Below are 26,772 nucleotides of genomic sequence, written 5' to 3'. Positions count from 1 at the left end.
CCTAATTTTGGAAACACAAGACGTGCTTTCCTGCGAAATTAGCTTTGTTTCAGAATTTATATAAGAGTGAATATATAGAATTTACGCAGAAAATCGATGCATCACACGTGGGCGATTATGTCTTTTTATTTCTTCATCGAGAGCGATCGGGTCTAAAAATGATATTTCAAAATTCACAAAAACCCTTGAAACGGTGTATTTAATTTTTTTTAACTGAAAGTATCTAAGTATATATTTTGTAGCTCTCCGTCTATCGAGGTACAAGAATTTTCGATAAAATTTCCATGAAATTTTCATTAGTTTTAAGGGAAGGTGGCTACGCAACTTAGCCATGAATAAACCTTTCCCTGTTTTCCCGGGATTGTTCCGACACAAACTTAGAGAGGAGATTAATCTCCAGTTGAGGTTTGAGGTGAAGGTCGTCGCATTATAGAAAGCAGAAGAGTAATGACGAACCAGATTGCTGTCCAATTGACTTGTTTCCAGCACCAAAAATAGCTGAGCTTTGTAGCTGCGGCGTAGAATGCGATTTCAAGCAGAACACTGATTTGCTTAAATTGACTTCATTATGATAAAAGACCCAATGACTAGACGGATCTAATGACTTCGGCGGATGTTTTTGTTGTCTGCGACAAGCAGCGGCGTTTTTTTTCAATCGTGCTAAGTTCAATATGTTTAAAATTGATCATCGAACACTGATCAATTTGCTGGCAACATTAGCGTGTAAAGTTCAAAGATAACTAAACTTTCTCCACAATTTTATGGAAAAAAAATAGTTAAGTAACCGTTTTTTTTAGATCTATTTGCTGGGAGGAGCCTAATCGTTCGATATTTTTGGTGGCTTTCGTGCATATCGTGCATTCGTACGGCGAGTTCGGATTATTTTCATAGTGCGAATTACCAGCATGGTGGACATTTCGAACGTGGACGCGCTGATAGCATTAGCATGTAAAGTTCAAAGAACAATTTTGTCAAGTTTTGAGCGCAAATACCAGGAATTTAAAAATGATTGGCTAGAAATGCCGTCCAAGTGAGTCTCACGGAATCCGCCAAGTCGCCTAAACGTTCGAGATTCAAGCTGGCTCGCGTGCACATTTAGTCAGTGCACTTGGCTCTTATGGTCGGTTGAGTTATGGTTATTTTGATTGCATAAATTACAAGAATGTCGGAAATTTCACCCGCTGTTCACTGAGTGGTTTTCTTCGCATTTTTTGAAATCCGTCGTTTTTTGAGCGAAGCATCTGATATCTGCCGGTTTTTGCCCTTTAAATGTTTTCATTATACATTATTTGTCTCTAAGCCAATTAAATCGCAAGCTCCCCTAAGCAGGATCCAACTTAACCTTTGTTCAACTATTGTGTTAATTAAGAGGAGAAATCTAATTTTCCTGACATTTTCGGTTTTTGTGATGCCGGTTTCCGGCACATTTTCCGGGTTTGCGGTTAGGCCCGATGGGACTTTGCCAGCATTTTCACTGTCAGCCTTTCGGTACGACCTGCTAATGAACTCTGAATAGTGGAAAGTTTTCGGAACAGGAAGACATAGAATTTCGAATTGAATGAACCCGTTAATGGGACCGGATTTGATTAAAATTTGAATATGAAATCCGAATAATTTCATACTTCCGCACGCAGAGTCGTTTCTAATATTTTATTAAGGCTGATAATCCAGAAGTTTGAACCAATGATTTAGTGAATTTATGCAAGAATATCATTTCCGGGAAGGTTATTTATCGGTTACTCGCACCTCAGCGAGCATTTCATTTTATATCATATCATTCTTTTGAATTATGCAAAGTGACAATATCGCTGGGAAAACATTGCCCCTGCTCAACAACTCTAATGCTAACCGCAATTTTCACTTTAACCGAGACATTAAACTAGAATTGCGAAGCTCATATCCGCTCGTTTTAAAACAATTCAACCCTTTTGATATGCGGTTACTCGACTCTTGCGATATTTGCTCCCCTAAAAGCCTTTTTCCACCCGAAAACAACAAGCAAAGTAAGCATGTCTGGCAGTTGCGGTCGGATTTTTGTAAGGCTGAAATTCCTGCTTTCAACTAAGCTAATGGAGGATTCTTAAAAGCAATAAGCGGATTTTTTGGAATTCTCCTGCTGTGAAATATTCTTGCAACCTTTCAAGAACTGGGTTTAATCGCCATCAGAAGCCGGCTTTTTTCTCGGGCTTGGCTAATTAAAATCCTTGGAAAATAAAACCCGGGGCGTGTTAATGTCGTTAAGACTGATTTAGGGATAACTCAGTTACAGGAGGAACCAATCAAGGGCTTGGAAATCGGAATTTTCATCATTGGCCAGTTTCGTTTTTTCCAGTTTCCACTAACTCGTCTAAACTGGCTAATTTCCTTTACCACTCAATATTCGCTGGTCGTTCCATAAGGGACAAACTAATTTCAAACAAATGGACATGCTATGTCAAGGTCTACTTCATGTCGTAAATTTAATGGAAAAAATGCTAATTCTTCGGCTGTCTCTCGGCAAAATATTCCCCGGCTATGGAAAAGAGAGAAATATGTAAATTCAAATAAATAACTTTGTCATTTTAACTGGGATTATCTACATATTATTGACTTAATGCAGGGCCTGAGTCGCTCAAAGATTAATTCAATTTCCTGTCTTTTTTGTTGGTTAAGTAAAACAGTGAAAAATAGTCAGTTTTGCCTGAATAACTGTACTTTTTTGAGTTGCAAAATTGAGTCAAACATAACAACATATATAAGTGTCGAAATTCGAGTAGTTTTTACCCAGAATGCGAAACTTGAATATCAGACACTTAGGTGCAAGATTATGCCAAAATTTCATGTTGTCCGTGCGGTTTTTGCTCATTTCTCGGAATCGAAATAAGCAAAAGCGCTCGTTTTTACATCATTCCAGAGAGAACTAAATGGCCTTTTTAGAAAGTGAACTATCGATAAGAAAATGTTGGCAGTTTTCTCAAAAATGTCTTGGTTTCAAGAAGTTTTAAATTGGCGTGTTTCTTAGTTGCAAAATCGACTCAAACATGACGCTGCTTTGTTCGAAATTTCTCAAGAACCATTTGAACCACAGAATTCGTTTTGGCATCGTTGGATAGAGAATTAAAAATTCGATTTATCCATAACAATATCAGTGTCGAAATTCGAGTAGTTTTGACCAGAAAGCGAAATTTGAATATCAGACACTTAGGTGCAAGATTATCCCAAAATTTCATGTTTTCCGTCCCGTTTTTGCTCATTTCTCGGAATCGAAATAAGCAAGAGCGCTCGTTTTTACATCATTCCAGAGAGAACTAAATGGCCTTTTTAGAAAGTGAACTATCGATAAGGAAATGTTGCCAGCTTTCTCAAAAAAGTCTTGGTTTCAAGAAGTAAGTAAATTTGCGTGTGTTTCTTAGTTGCAAAATCGACTCAAACATGACGCTGCTTTTTTCGAAGTTTCTCCAGCCCCAGTTGAGCCACAGAATTCGTTTTGGCATAGTTGGATAGAGAATTGAAAATTCGATCAGTCATAGCAACATGAGTGAGGAAATTCGAGTAGTTTTGACCCAGAAAGCGATCATACATTGACTTGTGTCGTGCCCAATAGTCTGGATTGTCTTTTGATAAAAAAAAATCGTTTTTTATTGTGTAAAATATATGCTTTTTATCAGTCTTTATTAAAAGACGTGAGGAAATTATGTGCTTTAAWAAGGCAAAAAWTTCGAGGCAAATTACCCAAAAAAAAACGTTTTGAAAACATGCGAAAACTGCGACTTCTTTTTCTTTGTTACTTCTGTCTGTTTCTTCAATTTCTTTTTCATACGCGTAGACTAACTTAAATAACTGAAGATTGGTGTCCATAAATCGAAATTAACGGTTTTGTTAGCGACTAAAAGGACAATTTGTTTCCAAATACTTTKGTCCGCTTGGCAGCTAAAAAGGACCTTGTATTTAAATAATATTGGTGAATGGAAAACTGAGTACATCAGCGAACAAAAGCATCAACAGCCCAGATGTTCGAAACATTCATAGCAATTCATTGGGCAAAAGTCAAAATTGAGGTAATTGAGGGGAATGAGGTGAAGTTTTTATGCCCCATTGGCGCTTAGGAGTTGTTTCTGAATAGGGCATTATGTTGTCGCTGTCTGTGGATCCGGGCCGAGATAAGAAAAGCATAAGGGTAAATGGGGAAGACGAAATTACATTATCTGGATCAAGTGCCTGCAGGATAATGATGTTAGCTTCAGCCAGATATTAGCGAAAATTTTATTTCTCAAGACAAGTGTCCATAAAAGAGTAATTAATTGCGTTCGGTTTGTTCTTTTTCTTAGCTTGATAGGAAAATATGCGGGAAGAATTTATTAGATATTTTCAAAAAAATTATAATCGGCTCGGACCTTAAACACATTTTGGACCGTCGTGGCACAAAAATCTTCATATGTAAATGAATATGAATTGAGCACCTCGACTTACTCAGCACATAATCAAAGGCGTTATCTGAGCCATTAATTAAAATTCAAATCGTGCTCCACAACTCTACTCAGATATATGGCGCGTTTTGGAGCACAAGGAGTGTTATTCGCCATAAATTCGCATCCAACTTCGCGTTGCATCGGCCCAAAATCCACAACACCGAGGTCTTAAATTCCCATTTACAGAGACAGCAATTATTGGACTAGAATATACAGTTATGGGATACATAAAGTAAGTACCTTCATGCAGGTTTCATGAGCGCTGAAGGTAAAGCAACAGAAACTGAAAAATCTGATTTAATATTAAGAAAATGTATCAACGTATAAGAAAATAGTAGACGGAGTAAAAAAAGGGACTGAAACAAAAAGCAGCAAAAGTTTTAACGGGCGAACTTCTCATTTATGGAGTTTCTTTGCCAGGCCACTTTTTACCTGCCTACAGGAATTGTTGGAGAACGAAACTGGTCTGAATTTATTCTAAGTAAACAGTAGGGCGCAACTTGTACTTTATCCAGCGCCGTTACGAAGAAAATTAGTGCGGTCGCAAAAAAGCCGAGAGCAGAACAAAATTAACATTTCCAAGTTCAACAGCCTTCAAGAAATTTTTACTTTTGCTTCGCCTACAAAAGAAACCTTGATGAAAACAGTTTCAGTTGTTAAGCAATTGAACAAGATTGAATGATTCCCATGCTAAATCTAGGGCACAAAAGGACAAAACGTAGTTGTAAACTTGTGAAATTCCAAAGTTTTACGAGCGTCTCTCAAAGAAACCCCTAAAATATGTCTCGTCACTTTATTCAAGGCAAACTCCAAATGGCATCCCCTATAATTGGAAAATCGACGAAGAGCAGCTGTGTCAGCAAGACCAACTTTACATACATTGCACTGGCTAAAGATTGAGACTAAAAACTTGGAAAATGTGTTCGTTTCTCGCGTCTCGCGGGAACAAATCGGCAAGTTTTCCAAAGTATAACTCGCATGACTTATGCATGTTGTGTGGATGGGGAATAACTTAATCAACTTAATTAGCATAGAGGGGAGTTTTCTGCACGCCATTAATTTCCACCAGGTGCACGCTGGATGCTGCAAACTACATAAATTTAATCCGGACATTTGAAATAATTTAAATAGTAATGGGAGCGCGTATATGTGTAAAGCGCAACTTTTAGAACTTTACCGGAGCTTGTAGTGCGAAAGCACTTGATACAGTGAAAGTACGGAAAAAACGTTTATTTCATCGGTACTTCGGAAGTTAATTCACTCGAGAATTGGGCGAAATGCTCTGGACGATAAGTAATTTAAAGTTTTAAGAAATCGGACTTTTGGGTATATTTATTGCCTGCAACAGTAAATGAACAATTTATAGTAATTTTTGTCTTTTTAAAAAATTGTCTTCATTGTATTATTGTCTTCGCCAAACTTAGCTGAAGAGATGAAAACAAGAATAAGGCAAAGTTTTCGCAATATTTCAGTACACTAGTAACTTTAGAAAACGTAAAAAATAAGCTAAAAAATGTGCATAATGAGGGTGGACTGTTTGAACACCTGCTATAAAAAGATTAGTTAAACATATTTTTAGGTCCTTTACAGCTGATGGGCTGCCCAATCTAGACAAAGTGACTAAAACTAGTATAAAAACGCTTACTTATTAGCGGCATCTGACCAAAACATACCTGCTTCAATCAATTTCCCATCAGCCTCAAATACGTGTCCTTTTCTTTACCTGCTTGATATTAAAATCCATTTAATCTTATCCAGTTTCCGATGGACTTGCTTGGAATGCTGAACATATCCATGCCATAACAGATAAAACTTTCACCCCTCGGGCAAAACACTTCCAGCAGGTCGTAGCCGAAAATGCATTTTGGTTGTAAACCTATTGAAAAATTTACGGTCGCCATAAACCAGGTGGATTATTAAATGTTGGGGGCTCATACCGTTCGCCTTATCTTTTGGTATTACTTTGAAAACTCCGAATGATCTCGGCAAGCGCAGAGTGAAAAGTTGCGTCTTATGGAAAAGTTTCGGCTATTAAAAATTTAATGGGGGAAAGATAGCCGTGAGATGCAACACGGCGAAAATATTTAAAAACATTTAATTCGCTAATTATAAAACAGCAAAGTTTTTAAATTACGGCCCGAATAAATCAAACGACTATTTGAAATGAGTCCATTTCCAACGGTGCGCAAGCAGAGTGAGTTTTCTGTGTTTGAACCCGCGCAGAAAAGCAAATCGAAATTCAATTTTCGTATTTGCTTTAACTTTAATTAATTGAGGAAGCCCAATCGCATTTTTAAATGGAAATAACCCAATTGGTAAAATGTGTCAAAAGCAGAATTACAATTCTCCAATATTTTTCCAGCATTTTCAATTGGCACGTGTGCTGCGATTATTAACTTTTGGGCATTTTGGCCTCGACTGAAAACGGGGAGATTGTTTGCCCACCCCCAGAATCTTCTCCGACTCTTTCACATAATTTTTGTTTCCCGATAGCGAATCGCACGTGATCGACAGTTTAAACAGTTCAAGGGACAGGAAAACGGTTGGAAATGTTGACCTAGAAGTTGCTCATTGATAACATTGCGGTCGTGTTGCGATCCATCTAGAATTAATCCAGAATGGAATTGAATAAAGTGGAGCAATTTAGAGGACAATTCAATCAATTAATGAAAGCTAATGGACCGCAATTGCTTTTTAGAAGCATCAGGCTGCTTTAGAATGTTATGTTCACATAAATTCACGCGCGTAAAAATGTCAACTTTTTTAGTGGTACACGATAATTGACTAGTAAATTTTAACATTTTAGATTCAAATAACATGGAACAACAAGCTGGTGGACGTTTGCAGGAAAAAGAGCGCCGATTGGGTGGAAAACTACATCACAATCGACGTGTACTACATCTGCTACTACGTCTTCAGATTGGTATTTGTCCATCTCGTGCCCTGCATAGCACTAGTGACCCTCAACCTTCTGCTCTTCCGCACGCTGAAGCAGGCCCAAAAGCGACGAGACATTTTGCTGTCGTCGAAGAAAAACCCGAAGAATGAATGCAAAAAACTACGCGACTCAAACTGTACCACCCTGATGCTAATTGTGGTGGTGAGCGTGTTTTTAATAGTTGAAATTCCTTTGGCTGTAGTGACAATGTTACATATCATATCCAGTTCGATTATTGAGTTTCTCGACTACGACGTGGCTAATACGTTGATCATTTTTACAAATTTCTTCATTATATTGAGCTACCCGATTAATTTCGCCATTTATTGCGGAATGTCGCGACAGTTTCGCGAAACATTCAAGGAACTGTTTATGACCAGGGCGTCCAGCGCCAGAAACGGTTCCTCGCGATATTCGATAGTTAATGGTCCCCGAACCTGCACAAACGAGACAGTTTTATAGAGAGGTTTGCTTGGTTACGCTAAACACCCTGTATAATTTAACTAAAATTTCCCATCCTTCTATCGTCGGTTTTTTGTAAGCTCAAACCCTGTTTGGAGTTTTTAATTGTGTACCTAAACAAGCTTAAGACGTGTTTGGAACAACCAATTAATTTCTATCTCCTGAAAAATATGACGCTTAAGATCAAGACTAAATGTTTTTATATGTAAAGAATAACTATGTAGATAAAGGTGTAGAATAGTTTTTTGTACATAACCGCCTAATTTGAGATGTGCATATAAATAAATATAAAAAATACAGAAGTAAATATGTGTGAATAACTAGATATCAATCAATGTTGTTGATGTAACTGGAAATTTGTAAGCGTTATTTACCTTCAAATTGAGCCCACTTTGAACGTAGATAACGTAATATATGTATCGTGGGCCGGGAGTGGACGTTATCCCTAATGGGAAGTGGAAAGGAGATACCATAATATTTGTTCATCTTGTGAAAATAGACGTGACTCCTTTCAACGTCGGTTTTCGGTCGTTCAGTCTTGGCTCTATTAGAACTGTGTCTCCGTTACGCATTTCCAATGTAAGCCCAATGAAACGCGTAATGGAAACGAGCAGAGTTGTTGTTGAGCAATTAGAGAACATTCGCCGGTCACTGAGTTATGTACGATTTCGAAACTTAATCGTTCTGTTCCAAATGTCTTTATCTGTTTATAAGGCAAATTTTGTTTGTAAAAAACCTTTGCTTTCCTGGCATGGCTGTAAACCGAGTGTATTTGAAAACTAACCCATTTCCAGGCCATGCCATCAGAAGCGAGTGTAAAGAAAATCTCTTACGGAGTTGCGAATATTCTTTTTTATCTTAATAAATCGTTGTATAAGACACATAATAAAACATAAAACACTTATTGTTCACTGACTATATTTAAATAAAGAATTGTTCATGTATCGCAGTAGTTTACCTACTATTTACTATTATTTAATTTCGATTTTCATTAATTTAATTTCAAATTTATTGGTAATACTTAATGTATAAGAGAAATATTATCAGAGAGCCTGAGAACACCGCTTCATTGCTTAGTGCAAAAATACAAGATTCAAAGAACGTGCGAAGGTTGAGTTACCTTTAATTGTTTTCTCGACGTTCGCTAATTTTTGCTCGGTTAACAATTCCCATGAAAATTAATAAATACATCACAGACTTACAGTTGGACTAACAGAGGGAATTGCTACTTGAAAAATTCTGAGGCAGCTGAACCACCCTCAAGCTACTTATTGTTGAAGAAGTTTGTCACTTTTGTTTTCCAGGGCCAATTGAATGAAATTGCTGAAATAAATTAATTTTTTTTAGTGATTTTTCCAAAAATGAAAAAACTCATTTTGAAACCCTCAACAGATGATCAGATCGCTTAAATGCGAATGTAATATACAAAACGAAGGGCAGGTAAAAAATTGCAGAAATAAAGTAAATCAAAAAGGACAGATTTGTACCTGATCTTATCCGGGAGATCCGCAGCTCTGCAGATAAACTTATGTCCGAATTTATGGTCCGCGCTAAAACGGTGGAACAACAGAGTTCCTTGACTCTCTGAACGACACTTCAGAGCACTTCGATACAGCTGAAAAAGTACAATTGGATTATTTAAAAAATTGTTAAAAAAAAGGAAAAGTAACCTACCTTCACCCCTAACTTATACGGTACGACTTTATCGTCCTCAGCGTGTAAAATCATGATTGGGAGATTGACTCCGCAAATATACTTATCAGTTTCAAAGCGGAAGTTCTCAGACATGGGCTCAACGATAGTTAATCGGAACCAAGGCAGGAACTTGAAAATCTACCGAAAACCAAGCAAGTTTTTAATCAATGACTGCTCACTTTGCAGAATAATTTCCTTACTTTTGCCAGAGGAAACTCACTAATCTCCTCTTTCATATTATTAAAAGGAGCCTCCAAAACCAACCCTACAGGCTGAGAAGTGCTCAAAGTCTGAATCTTCTGTATGGCATGGGTAGAGACGCTCGTGCCCAATGAATGTCCCCAAATGAACACATTGCTTTCTGTTCGGTTCCTCACCCATTGGTAAACATGCAAAATGTCTTCCACAACCGTCTGCTCGCTTGGGGGTTTACTCGAAGAGTCTCCGTAACCTGAAGAAGCAAACAGGCTCTTTACTAACCCGGTTTACCTTGTATCCAGGCTCTTACTTCTATAGTCATAAGTGATGACATGGAAAAACTTCCTCAAAACTTGGTAAGTCTCGACTCGATGGGCGGTCAGCCGGCATCCTCCATTTCCATGATTATAAATGACCACATTTTGACCGTCATTCAGCATTTTCTCGAAAAACTCATGGCTTGCATCGTTGGTGTTTTCTAAGTTGCTGGGCAGGATCTGCCAGGCACCCAATTTAACATCATCCACTGTTATGTAGAAATTTCTGGCTCCATTTAGTCCGTACTTTTCTGGGTGTTGATAATTGGCCGTGGCAGGTACATTAACTGTAAAAAATGCATTTTAATCAATAGGGATAATTATAAACAAATTTGTTATTTTGAAGACGGGTCTCAGATCTCAGCAGAACTTAAGAAATGAAGAAATACAGTTGATACAAGGAGAGAGTCAATAGGCTCACAAAGTAAAATTCACTCTGTTTTCATTAAAAAAAAAATAAGTCACTGAAAACAGCTTGAAACCTCGAAAATTTCCATCCAGCCAATAAAACACTTACTGAAATTCAAAAAAACTGCCGACCTTTGAAATGCGTAAGAATACCGGTAGATGATGGGTAGTACCACAAACAGTATTATGCAAAGTAGAAGGATGATTTTCAATGTGTTCAAAGCAATCCTGAAACAAAAAAATATATATATTTATAGCAGATCGAATCATTTGAATACAAACTAGGTATTGATGTTTAAAAAAAATATATTATTTATGTGAAATTAAGTGAAAGGAACACGTTTTAAAGTGATTGGCAGAGTTACACAATAATGAGAACAATTATGGTAATTATCGAATAAAATGCACTGATGCAAAATGGTGGCTCGTGTGAAAAACATGCTGATACATGATAAGTCAACAATTATACATGAGTTGATTAAATGAGTAATAATGTACAGATAAGGATTAACACTATTAAAGTTATCGCCCACTAAAAATATCCCTCAAATATATGGGAAGAATTCGGTAAAACCACGCAAGCAAACTCAGATTTTTTATATACAGTCAAAATTAGTAATTTGGAATAAATTCAGCAAATGATCCATATTCTTGACTAATGTTTTAAGTGAGAGCAAATCAGATGTGTTTTTCAAATCATACACTTCTTTGGTGCCCTGCATAAATGTCTAATTTATAAATAAAAAATGTCTCAAGTATATTCAATGAATTTATTCCCAATTGCGAACTCATAGTATTTCCAATACTAATTTAAGCATCTACAAAGACAAATCCAGCTAACAGCCAAATACAAGATAGGGGAGACAAACAAATCATACCTATAAATAATTCCCTTGCAGTTACCCTTAGGAGAAACGATCTCCTTATTTTCCTCGCACATCACTGAACTATACTCAATATCCCCAAAACACTTCTCCTTAGCCATGGTTACTTCAAACTTGTAAATGACAAAATGAACACTTAAATATTGCTTCAACCAATAGTAACGAATAAGAGTTTTATTGAATGTAAATTGCTGTTCAGTGAAATTCACGAGAAGCAGATAAGCTGTTGGACTATATGGAGCTACACACTGAATTATCTCCAGCTATCGAGTTTTAGTTATTCATAAACACGTCTCCGTGCAGCAGAAGTGTGCTAGACAGTAATTAATGCCTTTAGCATAAAAATTATAATTGTATTATTGAACTGAAAGAGATCAATCAATTTTTAATCAGTAAAATACCCAATTATCATTTACCGGTGGAATAACAATAATTTTATTACTCTAACTGAAGACGCAGCGATGGCATGATGACTGATTAAATTTATCTTATAATTGATTAATACGATTTCAGTGCACTTCCTCTCAGCAAATTTATTTGGGAGCTTTATATTGTCAAACTTTGTTTTTTTTGTAAACATCGTGATGTGATCATCAGCACTTAAATATAATCATAGTGCTCTGTGTTCAAGAAATGTGAAAAACTTTGTGGTTTTTCCGCTTAGCAAATTATACAAATCTACAGTGCGTTGCGCTTTTTCAGTTTTAAGCATTCAATTTAATTCATGCAGTTTTTACCAGCATTTGGTTGAATTGAAAAGAGCTCCTATTATTTAAGCCGAAAACGGCTTAACAAATTTAGTGATGTTTGTTTGCGACAGGATTAAATATAAACCAGCTTTAACGATGTTGGCAGATAAAATTAACACTTTCCAAACTTGAGACACTGATATACACTGACTAGGCAAGTTGCTGGCTACTATATTGAATGAGTTTTTGCTAGTGCAATAAAAACGAGGCAAATTTTCCACCTCTATAGATAAAATTGTTCTACTTGATGTGCACTTGATTAATATTATGTAATAATAGCCTTCAATAAAAGTGTTTGTTGCAAACAAATCGGCTGTTAATTGTAGATACCGCCGTTATACCGGGGCATGGTGTGAAAGGAATTAAAAGTTTGACTAGAGGAAGAAAGAAATTAGTGATACTTACACATCAAATAATGTGAGAGCACCAAAAATCAGTAGAATTGACGGGATCAAGTAGGACCCAAATGAAGCTAATCCATAGTCAAGAATTTCATCATCGAAAATATCATTTTCGCCCTGATCACCCATTTTAGAGTGATAACGCAAAAGGAACTCCCGTATCAAAGTCTAAAATAGCACAGAACTGATAGCTCACATTAACATTTAATAACAACGACCAACTATACTATCGAGCAGCTAAGGAAAGTATGACTGAAACTTACCTTTTAACAAATCTCCTTTTGTTAAATATCATATTCCTCAATCCATAGGCATACAATTATCTGGTATGTCTGGAATTAAATTCATTCAAGGTGGAGATATGAAAAAGCTTTGAAATCAATACAAAAAAGGTCTTGGATGGTGCGACGTATCTAATGCGATATAAACAGCATGAAATATTTACTTAATAATCTATAAATTGATCAAATATTTAAATAAATCATCATACCTTTTCGGAGTTTTCCGACACAAAAACTAACCTAAGCTTTCAAATTTGCGCAAATGACAACTACCATCGATCAGTTAATTACAGCAAATTTCCAATTATAATTGAATCAAACTCTCCCTGTATGTATTTTAATCCCAAATCGAATATAGAAGAAATTACAAGCATGTGGAATTTTGAGTTTGCATTATTTCTGGTCAGAATGGCGTATAAACCTTGTTCTATGTTAAAAGCATCTATTCTATTCAGCGTTGCCAACAAATACCAAGGTGTAATAAAAAGAAAGAAACCTTAAACAAAGAAAGAGTGTCTTTCCTTATCCAAAAGAAAAATCTGCCTTGTTTTGGAGCACGTTTTGCAAGCTTAAATTTGGCAATTATTTCCTCAATATCTAGAAAAGTTGGAGAGTTATCTTGGGGTAAATCCAGTAGGTCAAGGTGTGCTCTTTAAGTGGTAAGCCCTTTGATACTCGCAAAGAAAAAGGGAAAAAACACGGGATTTCTTATAAATTTTGTGTTATTTCGCTCATGCAGGCAGGTTGTTTCAAAGCTATTTGCTCAGAAACTAGTAAAAGTAAAGATTGGCTTTATAAAAATTGTTTAAGGCATTTTTATGGGAGGTAAAATTTTCAATTTTGCGTTAGGTGGTAATTTTTTAATAAAAAAAATTAAAATAATTAGTGTGTTTTTAATATTGAAGTTTCTCTTACATATCGTATAATAGTTTGCGATCACTTTCTTCAATAGAAATGTGTAAATATGTGCTTGCATTATTCTATGGGCGATCTGCATTTTCCCAGTGAAACTGCTTTCAACAATCAAGCCCAACTCGGCCAAAAAAAATAATAAAAATATGCTGCGTAATAAATGCCATCAAAGCATTGTGACAAAATTAATTTTTATACTATTACCATAATTTTATAGAATTTATTCCGCAGGAACAAGCCGTTGTTGTTGTCTAGTTGTCTTCATCTATGAAACAAGCTGTGTTGGCAACGCTGATCTTCTGACAAACCGATTTGCAGTTTGGCGGTTAAATGATTCTAACCACACTTCCTTCAAGCTTAACATTCTGTTTTCCGTGGCTAAATTGGGCACATGAGAACATAGTTTCTCCAAAGTGCAGCCTTTATAAAGTTACATTAATATAATGGCGCCCAAGCGAAAAATCGAAGAAGTCAAATCCACCCCCTTGAAAACAAAGAGAACCAAATGTAAGTCGCACTTTTTCAGTGGTCTCATTAGAAACGCACCTCTTAAATTTATTTTCCAGTTTCCCTCGAGTTCGTCAAACTCCCAGACATTACCGCAGGTGGTGAGGTTCTCGTAACGGGTTCTGGTGATGTGGGCCAATTAGGCCTGGGCCCAGATGTCCTGGAAAAGTCCAGAGCGGCTTTGGTCAAGTTAGACCACGAAATTGTTGATGTTTACGCGGGCGGAATGCACACAGTGTGTATCACTAAGAAAGGTAAAGTTTTGACCTTTGGTTGCAATGACGAAGGCGCTCTAGGCAGAGTCACGGACGGTAAGGAGGATGCTGAGTTTACACCAGGAGAAGTTGAACTTCCTGCCAAAGTTATACAAGTCACAGCTGGCGACTCCCATACGGCAGCTCTGTTGGAAGATGGACGCGTGTTTGCATGGGGCACATTCAGAGTAAGAAAGTTTGTCTCGACCATATTCTGTCAATTAATATTCAAAGCCTTGTTGTGTTTGAGCCTTTTTTCGTATTTATTTACCATCACTTTACCGCCCTTTATTTACTTTTTTTGGTAGGACTCTCATGGAAACATGGGTCTAACAATCAATGGCAACGAACGTTTTCCATATGAAATTATCCATGATCAGAAAATACTGAAAATCGCGTCCGGAGCAGACCACATTGTATTTTTGAACAGTGACGGGCAAGTGTTTACATGTGGATGCGCTGAACAGGGACAATTGGGCCGAATAACCAAGAGGGGAAGCGACCGAAATTCGCGAGCTTTTTCTATTTCAAAGAATTTGGGTAGGTTGATTTAAGAAAGAGCTAAGGTAAACGATTCAATAACAACTGTGTATCATTTCAGGAGGCCTGGTTTGTCCTGGTCCAATCGTCTTAAAGGCGAGTTCAAAGTTACATTTCGATAACATTTGGGCAGGCACTTACAGCACATTTATTCGAGTTGCCGACAAAAAGGATATTTACGTGTTTGGACTGAACAACTTCAATCAAATAGGTAAGAGAAGTCGTGAAATTTATAAACCTATACTAACTAATAATGTTCTTTACTTAGGATTAGACATAACGGAACCCAACTATATTCCAATGATTAGCAAGGATTTCTCAAAATACAACTGGCGACATATTTCCGGAGGACAACACCATACCTTAGGCCTAACAACAGATGGTAAAGTGTATGCTATAGGCAGGAAAGAGTACGGCCGGCTCGGACTAGGTTATATTCATTGATATGGCATAATTTAGACAATGTTGAAAATGTACTTTGTTTTACGCAGGCAAAGGATCGGACGACGCTAAAACTTTAACGGAAATTACCAGCTTATCTAAGGAGGAAATTGTGAATGTGGCGTGCGGGTCAGCGACTTCTTTTGCAGTTTCCGCTCAAGGTGCCTATAATATTCACTTTTGGGATACTAGATTCTATCAATTGAAATTGTTTAACAGGAATTCTATATGGATGGGGCATGGGCACAAACGGTCAACTAGGACTAGGCGAAGACGACGACTATGATGAACCAACCCAAGTGAAAAGTAAGCAGATGAATGATAGAAAAATAGTTCGAGTGTCCAGTGGTGGACAACACACGGTGATACTTTCATCCCCCATTAGCCAAAAAATTTAAAAGGTTTAATAGGAAAATAGTTTAAATTGGGTTATCAAACCTCAGTAACTTTACTTTAACCAATTATTGTATTATGCTATAACATTAATCTTAATTTGGAAGAAAGGGCAGTCTTGACGGACTATTTAGACGGGATAGTTGTAGTTCGTAGGGATTGGCCTTTAGCAGGGCTCAAATAAGAACTTTCGAAATTTACTTTAATTCCCCCATCAGGGTGCAAACCTGCTGAAATTTAAAGAAATCATCAGATCCTCTTGTCCAATCATTTTGGTTGGCCTGTTGACTAATATAATTTGTATTTAGTACCGCTTAAGTAACATGTTTGTTCTAGTTTTTCGATTATTTTCTTCAAGTTAATCGTCGTCGATAATTTTCGTTAACAGTTTTGTACTAAAAATTTTGATAGGATGTAATTACATATGAATATTTTGGTTGTTTCATCGATTTAAAATTATACTTTGGCATAATTGATTAGTTTTTTTTTCATTGGGTTTCCGCTTTTACCCACCGCTGCATTCCAGCCTCCTAATATGCATAGATGAACACTGAAACAATGCTGCAGGTTGTCATTTCAAGTTTCCAAATCAATGTACCTATGCAAAACTTCAGTACTCGTTTGTAAGCGATGTAAATTTGCGTTTTATGTCTTTTCTTGTCGCTTTTTGGAATCATTGGATTTGGCTATTTTTGCCCCGAAAAGATTTATTTTTATAAATATCTTCCGCAAAAAAGTATTTTATTTGTTTGTAATAAGTTTTCCATTATGTGCTCTCAAGTAGGTACGAACTTAAATTTCTTAATTGTTTAGTAACATAACATTTTTTATATTGTTGAACTGCTGTAGACCCCTGCTTTTCGAAGGGCTCCCTATCGCCCCATGTAATTGTTTAATTGAAACTGTATGTATTAACGACTTAAAACTGTTAATATCCTCATCAGCATGTCGCTATACGTTTTTTTTTTCAAATATTTACCAATCAATTTGGAACGTGTCGGCGAATGCCTGGATCAGCCGCTCCTAAAAAGAAAAAGCGACGCTGTTTCGGACGGATCCCAGTACCTGAAAATCCCTAGCACCAATCTTTTAGCAAAAAAAAATTTGTCTAAATTTTTAAATTTGGAAAAAAATACCGCGAAATCACACACAACGTTTTAACGTGCTATCCTACAATAATGCAATAAACAATCAAAAATGCAATTATTCGGTCGGATCCCAGCCCCTGAAAATCCCTAGCACAAATCATTTAGCGAAAAATAATTTGTTTAAATTTTCAACAAGCATGTGACTTAATCACATCTGCGAAATGCACTGATGTATGCTGGTTAAAGAAAAAAAAATTTGAAAAACAGCGCAAAATCTAAATGGGTTGGCCCGGATCACTCACGGTAAAAGTAATGCGAATCCGAAAAATCTGTTTTATTACATCAACTTAGTCGAAAACCCAGTGATTTGATTGGAAAGAAAAAGAAATAGAAAACTGAATAAAACTGTAAATGTTTCTCGAAAATTGAAATCAGTTCAAGTTAAGGGTTTATAGATGAATAATCCTGCTTACCTGCTTTCTGCAAACTGGCGCCCGATTTTCCATTGTCTATCCATTAAACATCAAAAAGCACACACAATTGAAATCCACACAAAGTTGAAAATAAATGTGAATTACACTCAGAAATTAACAGTAAGATGGTCGACCGTTCGTGCCTAAATGGCACTAAATTGGTACTTTTATGCCGTTTATGAACAAATAACCGACGACCAATTTGCTCCCTTGTCCATAATAGACTGACCTAAATGTTCAGCATTCCTATAAAAGTCGTACGAAATGAAGGTGTTTATCACATAAAAAACGCACCGAGCTCACATAATGATATAATCTTTTGCTCGCTGGCCCTTTGGGTGACTCATTGTATTGCTGTGTTGTTCGATTTCAGTTTTTTTTTCTTATTGACGATTTTCTACAAATTTCCAATCCGCGATCGATCTGGTTTGGATATTTAGTGTAAACAACGTTGGACCTCGGGTAAAGATGAACAAACATCGCCGTTCAAGGGGCGACTTTTGAAGGCTAAATTAAATACTCGCTTTCCGATCAATCGTTTGTTCAATTGTCTTGAAACGTGAAAACATTTTGAGCTTGACCTATTGTAGAAGGCTGTGCAATTTTGCAGATCCACCAGAATCAAAGTAAACCATTCGCATAATATGCCATGATTTCTGAATGCTTCACTTTGATTGCGCTATAAAGAGCGACGGAAAATTCGCACTTTTCCTCAACTGCACGCTCTTCTTTAAAAATTCATAACTTTCCATTTAGAGCAAGTAGCAACTTGAAACTTTCACACCCTATAGAAGACTGATGTGGTTGTCAGCGCTTAAATTTCCACTTCAGTCGCACTAAAGTCTGATTTTTGCCAACGGTTTGAAGAATGAGTCAGAAATTCGCATTGAAGATGTGATCGCAGCAGAACAGCTACAGTAGCAAATTTGACTAGTCAAGATTGAGCAAAAATACTTAAAACTCGAACTGTTCTTATTGATAATGTGTATAAGAACCGTTTAATTTCGTGTTTAATTCACGTAAAGAAAAAGTAATTACCTGGTTTTGAGACAAAAATGTCTTTTCAGCGACCTTTCGACGTTGCAAAGTTCACCATTCTCCCCTGCATAAAGTCTACTCATAGATGAAGACAAGACAAGGGTCTACTCAAATGGGCGATCCAGACTCAAGATTCAATATAGTTTAAAAAAATGCTCAAATGGCAGATCCATATCTAACAATATAAAAAGTAACGTTTAGGTAGACGTAGAAAACGGTAGATTTGGCAAGCCTGAACAGAACTTCTTCGATCAGCTGAGACACGCCATAACAGCGCACTCACGGCCTGAGCAAAAAATGAAATCGTAGAACTGTCATTACATGACATGATTTCAGTCGTGTCTAACCTAAAAAGTTGAGAAAAAAACGCATTTTAATCAATCCCTACAGTCAAAGCCGTAATGTTTGGTTTGAAACTATGGATTTAAGTGAGCAAATTAACTTGGTGAACTTGAACAGTGAAGCCCCTTTAAGTGTTGAAAATTTCGCTGCTGTGATCGCTGGCCACCATACAGAGGTGATTATTAGCTACTTTAGCAACAACACCTGCTACTTTATCACGCAGTTTGGGAAGATCGGCAATCTCTACGCTGTAGAGAGCGAAGAAGTGAAAAACGGGATACTGGCTAATGAGAGGGTGTTTAATTTGCGCACTTTGCTGGGTGGAGACAACACAGAGATAGAGGCAGGTGTTCGTTTTATTGCGGAGCAACTGGACGTTAAACAGCCCCTAACTGTTAGTCTGACGCTGAAAAGCTACAGGCCGGAGCATTTGAAGCTAATCGTAAAGTGTATTAAGGAGTTTAAGGCCAACTAGAGCAGAATGGCCCTAGTGAAAAGGACTAAACTAGCGGAGAGTTATTTTGGTCAGGTTGTGCTCGGACCGCCAGGCAGTGGAAAGACTACGTACTGTGGCAAAGTGTATGAGTTTTACAAGAACAAGTTAAACAGACAAGTGCAGGTGGTTAATCTAGACCCAGCCAATGAAAACATGGGCTATGCCCCGACGATCGATCTTATGAATCTGATTACTGTAGAGAAAGTGATGAAAAAATATAATCTAGGTAAGCACATCTCGGCAACATTCACAACGCACCAGTTTAATATTTACTGATCGTTTGAAGGACCAAACGGCGCTTTGATGTACTGCATGGAGTACTTGGAGCAGAACTTCGAATGGTTATTAAAGCAACTAGTTCAAGTCAAAGACAGCTACTTAATATTTGACATGCCCGGGCAAGTGGAGCTCTACACCCACCATAACTCCATTAAGAACATATTCGCCAAGCTGGAGAAGCTCAACTACCACTTGTGTGCTGTCCATCTGGTTGATTCCCATCACTGTTCAGATGCAAGCAAATTCATATCCACGTTGCTGTTGTCTTTGTCCACTATGATTCAAGTGGCCTTGCCCCATGTGAATGTTCTAAGCAAGGTTCTAAAACCATTCAATTATCTTTGCCCGTTAATAACTCATATTTTAACAGGCTGACCTGCTCAAAGCGAACGCAAAAAAGCTGGATTTCGGCGTGGATTTCTACACGGATGTGCTGGACCTACACTACCTGCTGGATCTCCTTGATGATGGCCCTTTCAGCAAAAAATTCAAGAACCTCAACAAGGCAATCATTGAGCTAGTCGAAGACTACAGTCTGGTGGCTTTTATACCTGTGGATGTTAATTCGGACAAGAGTTTGTTGGCGTTGAAAAGCGCAACTGATAAGGTATATAAGTAGGCAAAGTGGTTGAAATGGGGATTTGTTCTAAGAGGATTTTTTCATTTCAGGCAAATGGATACATTTATGGAAGTGGCGAAGAGAGGAGCATTCAAGCGCTGATGTCTTGCGCTGTCGGGGCCAGGACTGAGTCGGAAAAATTTGATGTTGATTATATGTAATTGAAAGTAAACATATCCGACACTCGATAGAAAATCCTTTTTATATTACAAACTTAAAGACTATACTGTTAACTACTTTTCAAGCCGTTTGTGGTTTTTGAGTCTTTTGTTTCTCCAGTTGGGCTCTGAAACGATGACGGATTGTTGGGGGGGCATAAGAAACAGGGGAAAAATGTGTTAAGTACCTCAATTGTTTGTTGAAATCGTCCTCTATATTATCATCTTCCCAGTTGTCTTCCCACACACTAATGTCCTGATCATCCTTTTCCTTCTCAGTCCAGTCTAGTACATGACAATTTTATTAGTTTGCCTCAATGACACCATTTCCAAAGTGAATTGAATGAATTAATAATTACTTAAGCTCTATGTAATTGAGCCGGGGACATACTTTGGACACCCTTTTGCTTGAGAATTTGGTCTCAAAGTTTAGGGGTCTATAGAACCACGGAATATCTTCACGAAATGTAAGTGTGTGCTTAATTGAAATGAAGCATTAATTATCAAGTGAATGTCCTTCTATAGACCCCAAGTTTTGGCTCAAAATACGCAAATAAAGGCTTTGTTAAGCTCAATTTGGGCCTGATCTAACCTCAATATTGGAAAGTTGAAAACTTACCTTCCACAGGAAACTCTTCAAACTCGTCGTCTTCCTCAAGAACTCCCAGGTCCAGCTTAGGCTTTTCGGACATATTCACTGTAGTTTTTTGCAAGAAATTGATGAAAACTCTAAAATTCTTTGAAGCAAAGTGATTAAGCTGTATTCAATTTTGACAGACTGCGCGGCAGTGTTGCCCGATTACTACGGAGTCTACCAAACAAAGTGCGGCAACATTCAGGCGCATTTAGCGGGCGGGTTTAAATGATATATTTATTTTTTGGTGTTTAAAATTTTAAATAGAGTCGCAACTTAGAAAAACAAATTGTTGTTGTGAGAAAAGAAAAGAGAAAGTAAAGAAAATTGAGTTTTATGGCGCTTTGAACGTTTTTCCCAGTTTGAGTCCTTCATCAGGTCTACAAGCGCTAGTTTGCAAAAATAAATATATTTTTTAATTAAGCGTCTGGTTGCATTTAGTCAAATTGGCCACAATTGCAGATATTCACACTGTTAACACTCCGTGAAAATTTCACGTTCCTGCTTGCCTTGGTCTGGGAGTGAGAATTTTTTTAAAAACCTGCGGACTTGATGAAAAATCGAAGATTGCTTGAAAAACAACAGCTTGTGCACAATGTTACACATATACGCTTGTGATGAGTCACGGGTTTAATTATACTGTTGACTAAACAAAGCAATTGCATTGAGCCAACACAAAATCACAATAAACATTGATTTGCGTTTGTTGGTGAACATTCGTGAAAGTCGCACATCAGCCTTCGCCTTGATTCTTTGCCGCCAACGACCCATCTAGGTAAGCCAGAATTTCAACAATGTTATATAAAAATATCCTTGAAATTATTAGTGTATGTTTGTTGAGCGCGAGATTGAATCGACAACTTACCTATTAATTTGTGCAGCGTTATTCGCATTTATTGTAAAAAAAAATGCATTTAATGCTACTTCTCTTTGTGGCCCTAGTAGGAAGCGCAATGACTGCCCCCGTACTGCTAAGCGACCAAGAGGAATGGACGAAATTCAAGGTATGAATCCTCATTTTGTGGTCCATTCACTGGTTTAGTTGCTGCAACTTATAGACTGGATTTAAAAAATCCTATGAGGCCCCTGATGAGGAGTCCAGAAGGTTCGAAATCTTCCAAAATAACCTGAAGAACATCAAGGAGCACAATGAGAAGTTTGCCAAAGGCGAAGTGACCTACACCCAAGGAGTGAATCAGTTCGCTGATTTGACTCCGGAGGAATTCAAAAACCGCTTCACTGGCTACCGGGGAAAGCCCAAAGGAAGTAACTGATAATCAAGTTTAAACATCTTAAATATGTGAATCTATTTAGTTTTTACAAAAAAATTATTAGTAATTCCTAGAATCATCAATAATTTACTTTCAATTGAAACATGTGTGTTTACACTCTATTTGGCACGTTTTAAGTCTTAAAACTAGATATTCCTCTGTTTCTCTCTCAGCTCCCATCGTACATAAATAGTTACTAATAAAATATCTTATATATAGCTACGGCTTGAATAAATTCTTCAGACTCAACAGTGATATTTACTTAGTTTTGTATGTTGCGACTACACATAAGGCCTAGAAGTCGAGGCTTCACTTTTATCGTTCAACTAACTTAACTTAAGAGTTAAGATGAACGATAAAAACAAGCGAGCGACTTAAACAATGGAACTAAACTATACATTTTGTTAAAATGCATGCTAGATTTACAACAGCCGGGTCAGACGGCTTCACTCATCTGGCATTGACAAAAATAAATTAAAAAGGTGGGAAACCCTGCAGGATTGTTGCTAATTGGTCAAGTTGGTCATTATTGTCAATATATGTTAAAAAGTAGAGTGGAATCATTCAAAGCGGCCCACCATAGCCTTGACCCAACTAGTTTGGCTGTTTTCGCCATTTGCCGGGTGTTTGCCAGGGCCGCTCCTGGTCAGTCTCAAAGGCTTCGCAGGAATCGGCGGTGGGGCTTTAGTGGGTCGTTTGAGCACTTGCTTGCTCTGGCTGTGAGGCGCAGAGCTGGCCAAAGTAAAGCACATCCGATCGTTGTTGGTGAAACTATCGGACTTTGCCACCATCTTCCCAGTCGCTTTATCCTGCACGTACTCCTCCTTGAGCGAACTATCCAGGATGCTTTCGTAGTAGCTATCCGAAGGCGACGTCCGACTAGGTTCGCTCAGCCTTTGGTCTATCTCCCTCAGTACTTCTTTCTCATTGAGCGACATGTCGAGCTCGACGCGCTCGCCCATGAAGTCCTCAGGAGGCTCGAAGCAGCCGCTGGCCACCCCGCTATCCAGACTTAGGCTCGCTTGACTATTGTTGCGCGAACTGGCAAATAGTGTCTGCGGATCCACGTAGTCCGGATTGGCCAGCTTCTCCCCCGTGGTTTTACACGCCGACTGTTTCAGGAATGGGTACTTGTTCCGTCGCTGGTCTTCAGACAGAACCATCCGCAACCGCTGCAGGATACTGAGCCGAATGGGGGTTTTGCGGTAAATCTTGTACTCTGGATGGTCAGTTTCGTCCAGGCGGGAGGACATATCACTGGAATCAAACATTGGCAAAGACTCGAAAGGAAAATTGCGTTCGTTTACTCACTTGTGTTGCGGCTCTCTAAACTCCTCACTTTTCTCATCGGGTTCCTGAGCCAGCTCGGGGTCGTTTAATTGGAAGGAGCGCGGCAACGAGTCAGCTTTGCTGGGAAGTTCCGGTCTTTCGTCGTACCAAATGGGGCCCGGTTCGCTAGTGACATTGCGTCTAGGGTGGCGTGGGTTCTGGTGAAGACTCCTGTTGAACACCTGCAAGTCAGCAGGGGGAAAACGGTGACTTAGTGATGATCTGGTTAGTGCGAGCTTTTGATATGAATCTGTTAATCACTACCTAACTGAAGCAACTATGGATTTTTTTTTTGGTTTTTACTCGCTTTGCGGAATTGGTAGGAAAATTACTATCAATTTCTTGGAATCGATTTTTTGAAAATATCTTCGTATATATATCATTCACGATCTTTATCCGATGATTTCTTCCTTATTATTGACCCAAAAACTTAAAAAATGCATATTTGTGACCTTCTTACGTCGAAAGGAATCGATTGAGCTCAAAAAACACGCATGTGAAATTTTGCTTTTTGGCCGAAATTTTTCCAAGGGTCGATTTTTTGTAAAAATTAAAATTTTCCCAAAACGTCTTAAATTTTACATCATTTTCAGCGCACGGACGCGAGGAATGCATCGAACTGATTGAAAAACATGGTAGAAGTTTCAGATCCGAAATAATAGACATTTTCGGCACATTTTAAGCGGTTTTCGAGCGTTCACGATCTTTATTCGACTATTTCTTCCTTATTATTGATCCAAACACTTTATGAATGCATATTTGTGACCTTCTTACGTCGAGGGGTGAGGGTCGATTTTTTGAAAAAATTAAAATGTTTTCAAAAAGTGTTAAATTTCACATCATTTTCAACTCACGGACGCGAGGAATGCATCGAACTTATTGAAAAACATGATCCAAACTGTTGCAAATGAAAATTTCCTTATAGACAGTGAATGTGTCTAGAATACACTGCGAACAATCTGATGTTTTATTTTCAAAATGAGTTAATCGCGGTGCAATTCAAAGTATTTTGTTCGGGAAATCGTCTTTTCGACCTTAACCGATTGCAATTTTCCGAGATGCAGTTTTTATAGAAAATCGTTCGTCAAATCGGCTATTAATTCAAAAAAGAAAATTCTACGAGTTTAATTATTATTTGGTGTTTCAAAATTATAGTAGCGTACATTTTTTCGAGTAGAATGCTTTACATAGTCTAACAAAAGTACAACAAACTTGACTTCCAGTCTCGCTCCTCACTAATCGCCCTGCATGAATGATTCAAGCGGAAAGTCATGAGAAAACCATTCAGCATGTGATCGAATGCGTGGCTTAGCACCAAGCTGGTGATAAGCGTGCGAGCAAATAAAGGTGCAGATGTGGACCAGGGGATCAAACGCTTTTCCATGAGAATTTGCAGCAGGCTGAAAAGCTCACCTTGTGAAAGTCCTGGTTCTGCATCAGCAGCTCGGAAACGATCTTCTCCAAATTGCTCTCGATTGTTTTCGGGCTGATTTCCTCCACGTGCCCATCCGGCTCCTCTTTGCTGTCCTCCCGCACCTTGCTGGAGAGACTCTCCACCGATTCCGCTGCCAAGTCGCAGTTCTCCAAGTCGGACAAGTCCGTGTAGAAGGTCGAGCTGCCAGTCTCTTTGGACTTTTTCAGCTTTGAGATCTTTTTTGGTATCACTTTGGCGTCGTACTGCTGCGGAATCTGAAACCCGCCCTTGATTAGTGCCCAAAACGGACTTGAAACGGTGCGACATTACCATGCTGGGCTCAGACTTTCGTCGCCAACTTCCGAACGATGTAAACACCCTGTCCTGGGACACCGACCTTTCCTTGGACAGTTCTCGGGTTTTCCTTACACGCGTCCGTCTCTCCAAGTAATGGGGAGTGATGGAATTGTGCTTCAGCGGCGACCATCTATCTGATGTATCCTCTGGAAATTAAACTGTATTTAACAATCAAGATGGTGTAAATAGTCAGCGCTCCTCCCATTGAAGGAGGTTCTGGAAAGGGACTGAAAATTAAGTATACCATTATCTTGAACATCCTGTCCCAGCTGCATGACCAGCTGCCGGGCGTGGTTGGGTATCACAGCACTGTAGTTCTCCAAAATGACCCTTTTGATCTGCAACGTCCATTCCCGCTTGTGTTGCGGAGACCTGGCCCTCAAGGTGCATTGGAGGCGCGGGTTATCAAACGGCAGTATTTGGAAGGAGAGCGGCTCTCCTCGCACTTGTTCCACTAGCATCAAGTTGGAGCACTGCGGGGCAGAAGACCAATTGCTTGATACCAACCAACATTCAATGCGGCTCAGATGACACACTTACCTCGATGTGGGTTTTGTAGGCCAAAGCGCCCTCAGTCTTACTTTTGGCCAACAGCAGGACCTTCTCGAATAGGAAGACGTGCCTGCGGCCTTTGGCGCCTTGGACCCGGAATGTGCCCTCGGCTATCAGCTCCCCGAGGGTGGTTAGATCAGCCCCCGTCCATCCGTATAGTTGCGATTGGATTTCCTATCGAGGAGCAATCAGGCTCTTTAGTCACTGCACAGAAGAGCCTCAAAATCAATGCTTACCTGCACCCGAACAGCATCCTCATGCTTTCGTTTCATGTTGTTGATGTCTGCGGCTACGGCAGTCATCGTAGTCAGCGCCAAGTCCACAGTGGGTTTGTGTTGCGGCTCACATTGTTTGGATAGTCTCTGAAATCGCATATAAATACACTGAGTCACTGTGTATAACACATCAATTCGGAAACGTTTCTGGTTTTCTCAGAAACCAAGTGTTTCCGGTGCGAAGAGAGCAAGGGCAGATCCAGGGGGGATCCCCCATTCAATTCTCTATCCAACGATGCCAAAACTAATTTTCTGGCTCGAATGGTTCTTGAGAAACTTCGAAAAAAGCAGCGTCATGTTCAAGTGAATTTTGCAACTCAAAGAAAACCACGCAAATCTAAAACTTCTTGAAATCAAGCATTTTTTAAGAAAATTGCCAACATTTCCCCATCCATGGTTCACTTTCTGAAAAGGCCATTTATTTCTCTCTAGAATGATGTACAAATGAGCATTCTTGCTCATTTTGCCTCCGAGATATGAGCAAAAACGGGACGGAAAACGGAATTTTGGCATAATCTTGCACCTAAGTGTCTGATATTCAAATTTTGCTTTCTGGGTCAAAACTACTCGAATTTCCTCACTAACGTTGTTACGACTGAATCGACTTTTCAATTCTCTA

At 38.4% G+C, this 26,772-nt stretch overlaps 6 protein-coding genes across 17 annotated transcripts in view; 4 read left to right on the top strand and 2 right to left on the bottom strand.

Annotated features, from left to right (window-relative positions):
* The window catches only part of LOC109544864 (sex peptide receptor), a 75,694-nt gene extending 66,886 nt beyond the window's left edge, over positions 1-8,808 (top strand). For both annotated transcript variants that reach the window (XM_048669359.1, XM_048669358.1), the window contains exon 5: positions 7,255-8,808. In XM_048669359.1, the coding sequence (XP_048525316.1) occupies positions 7,255-7,848 (594 nt within the window). In that variant the 3' untranslated portion in view covers positions 7,849-8,808. The remainder of the gene's footprint in view (positions 1-7,254) is intronic.
* Positions 8,750-13,196, bottom strand: LOC109544865 (lysophosphatidylserine lipase ABHD12). Of its 7 annotated transcripts, none has more exons than XM_048669360.1 (9): positions 12,991-13,196; positions 12,764-12,913; positions 12,505-12,684; positions 10,576-10,694; positions 10,052-10,345; positions 9,744-9,994; positions 9,523-9,681; positions 9,336-9,463; positions 8,750-9,171 (listed from the first exon to the last, which is right to left on the bottom strand). In XM_048669360.1, the coding sequence occupies exons 3-9, from the start codon at positions 12,627-12,629 to the stop codon at positions 9,117-9,119; spliced, it is 1,131 nt and encodes a 376-aa protein (XP_048525317.1). In that variant the 5' UTR covers positions 12,630-12,684; positions 12,764-12,913; positions 12,991-13,196; the 3' UTR covers positions 8,750-9,116. The 7 variants fall into 7 exon arrangements, with proteins under 7 accessions (XP_048525317.1, XP_019770811.1, XP_019770809.1 ...); XM_019915252.2 differs by having other exon boundaries at positions 12,505-12,668; XM_019915250.2 differs by having other exon boundaries at positions 12,505-12,668; positions 12,764-12,832.
* Positions 13,197-13,989: 793 nt separating this feature from the next.
* LOC109544898 (regulator of chromosome condensation) lies at positions 13,990-16,302 on the top strand. Its single transcript, XM_019915319.2, has 7 exons — positions 13,990-14,200; positions 14,260-14,642; positions 14,763-14,994; positions 15,056-15,205; positions 15,263-15,424; positions 15,486-15,596; positions 15,655-16,302. The coding sequence occupies exons 1-7, from the start codon at positions 14,137-14,139 to the stop codon at positions 15,831-15,833; spliced, it is 1,281 nt and encodes a 426-aa protein (XP_019770878.1). The 5' UTR covers positions 13,990-14,136; the 3' UTR covers positions 15,834-16,302.
* Positions 16,303-19,010: 2,708 nt separating this feature from the next.
* LOC109544821 (GPN-loop GTPase 2) lies at positions 19,011-20,514 on the top strand. The gene is made up of 4 exons (XM_019915175.2): positions 19,011-19,491; positions 19,552-19,862; positions 19,915-20,151; positions 20,214-20,514. The coding sequence occupies exons 1-4, from the start codon at positions 19,251-19,253 to the stop codon at positions 20,322-20,324; spliced, it is 900 nt and encodes a 299-aa protein (XP_019770734.1). The 5' UTR covers positions 19,011-19,250; the 3' UTR covers positions 20,325-20,514.
* A 1,034-nt stretch (positions 20,515-21,548) lies between these two features.
* LOC109544822 (crustapain) lies at positions 21,549-22,475 on the top strand. 2 transcript variants are annotated; one of them, XM_019915176.2, is made up of 3 exons: positions 21,549-21,730; positions 21,898-21,959; positions 22,014-22,475. In XM_019915176.2, the coding sequence occupies exons 2-3, from the start codon at positions 21,909-21,911 to the stop codon at positions 22,227-22,229; spliced, it is 267 nt and encodes an 88-aa protein (XP_019770735.1). In that variant the 5' UTR covers positions 21,549-21,730; positions 21,898-21,908; the 3' UTR covers positions 22,230-22,475. The 2 variants fall into 2 exon arrangements, with proteins under 2 accessions (XP_019770735.1, XP_019770736.1); XM_019915177.2 differs by having other exon boundaries at positions 21,557-21,730; positions 21,901-21,959.
* The window catches only part of LOC109544820, a 57,582-nt gene continuing 53,047 nt past the window's right edge, over positions 22,238-26,772 (bottom strand). For 3 of the 4 annotated variants that reach the window (XM_019915172.2, XM_019915174.2, XM_019915173.2), the window contains exons 8-14: positions 26,115-26,240; positions 25,867-26,052; positions 25,571-25,799; positions 25,300-25,472; positions 24,969-25,244; positions 23,538-23,737; positions 22,238-23,483 (exon numbers count right to left, since the gene is read on the bottom strand). In XM_019915172.2, coding sequence (XP_019770731.2) covers positions 22,787-23,483; positions 23,538-23,737; positions 24,969-25,244; positions 25,300-25,472; positions 25,571-25,799; positions 25,867-26,052; positions 26,115-26,240 — 1,887 coding nt within the window. In that variant the 3' untranslated portion in view covers positions 22,238-22,786. The remainder of the gene's footprint in view (positions 23,484-23,537; positions 23,738-24,968; positions 25,245-25,299; positions 25,473-25,570; positions 25,800-25,866; positions 26,053-26,114; positions 26,241-26,772) is intronic. The other variant, XR_002172612.2, reaches the window with a different exon arrangement.

Source organism: Dendroctonus ponderosae, unplaced genomic scaffold (assembly GCF_020466585.1).
Source record: "Dendroctonus ponderosae isolate FM_Combo_2020 unplaced genomic scaffold, Dpon_F_20191213v2 Dpon_F_20191213_8, whole genome shotgun sequence".
NCBI classification, from domain to species: Eukaryota; Metazoa; Arthropoda; class Insecta; order Coleoptera; family Curculionidae; genus Dendroctonus; species Dendroctonus ponderosae.
The sequence above is the reverse complement of the archived record's forward strand: the minus strand, read 5'-3'. Positions and strand labels throughout refer to the sequence as shown.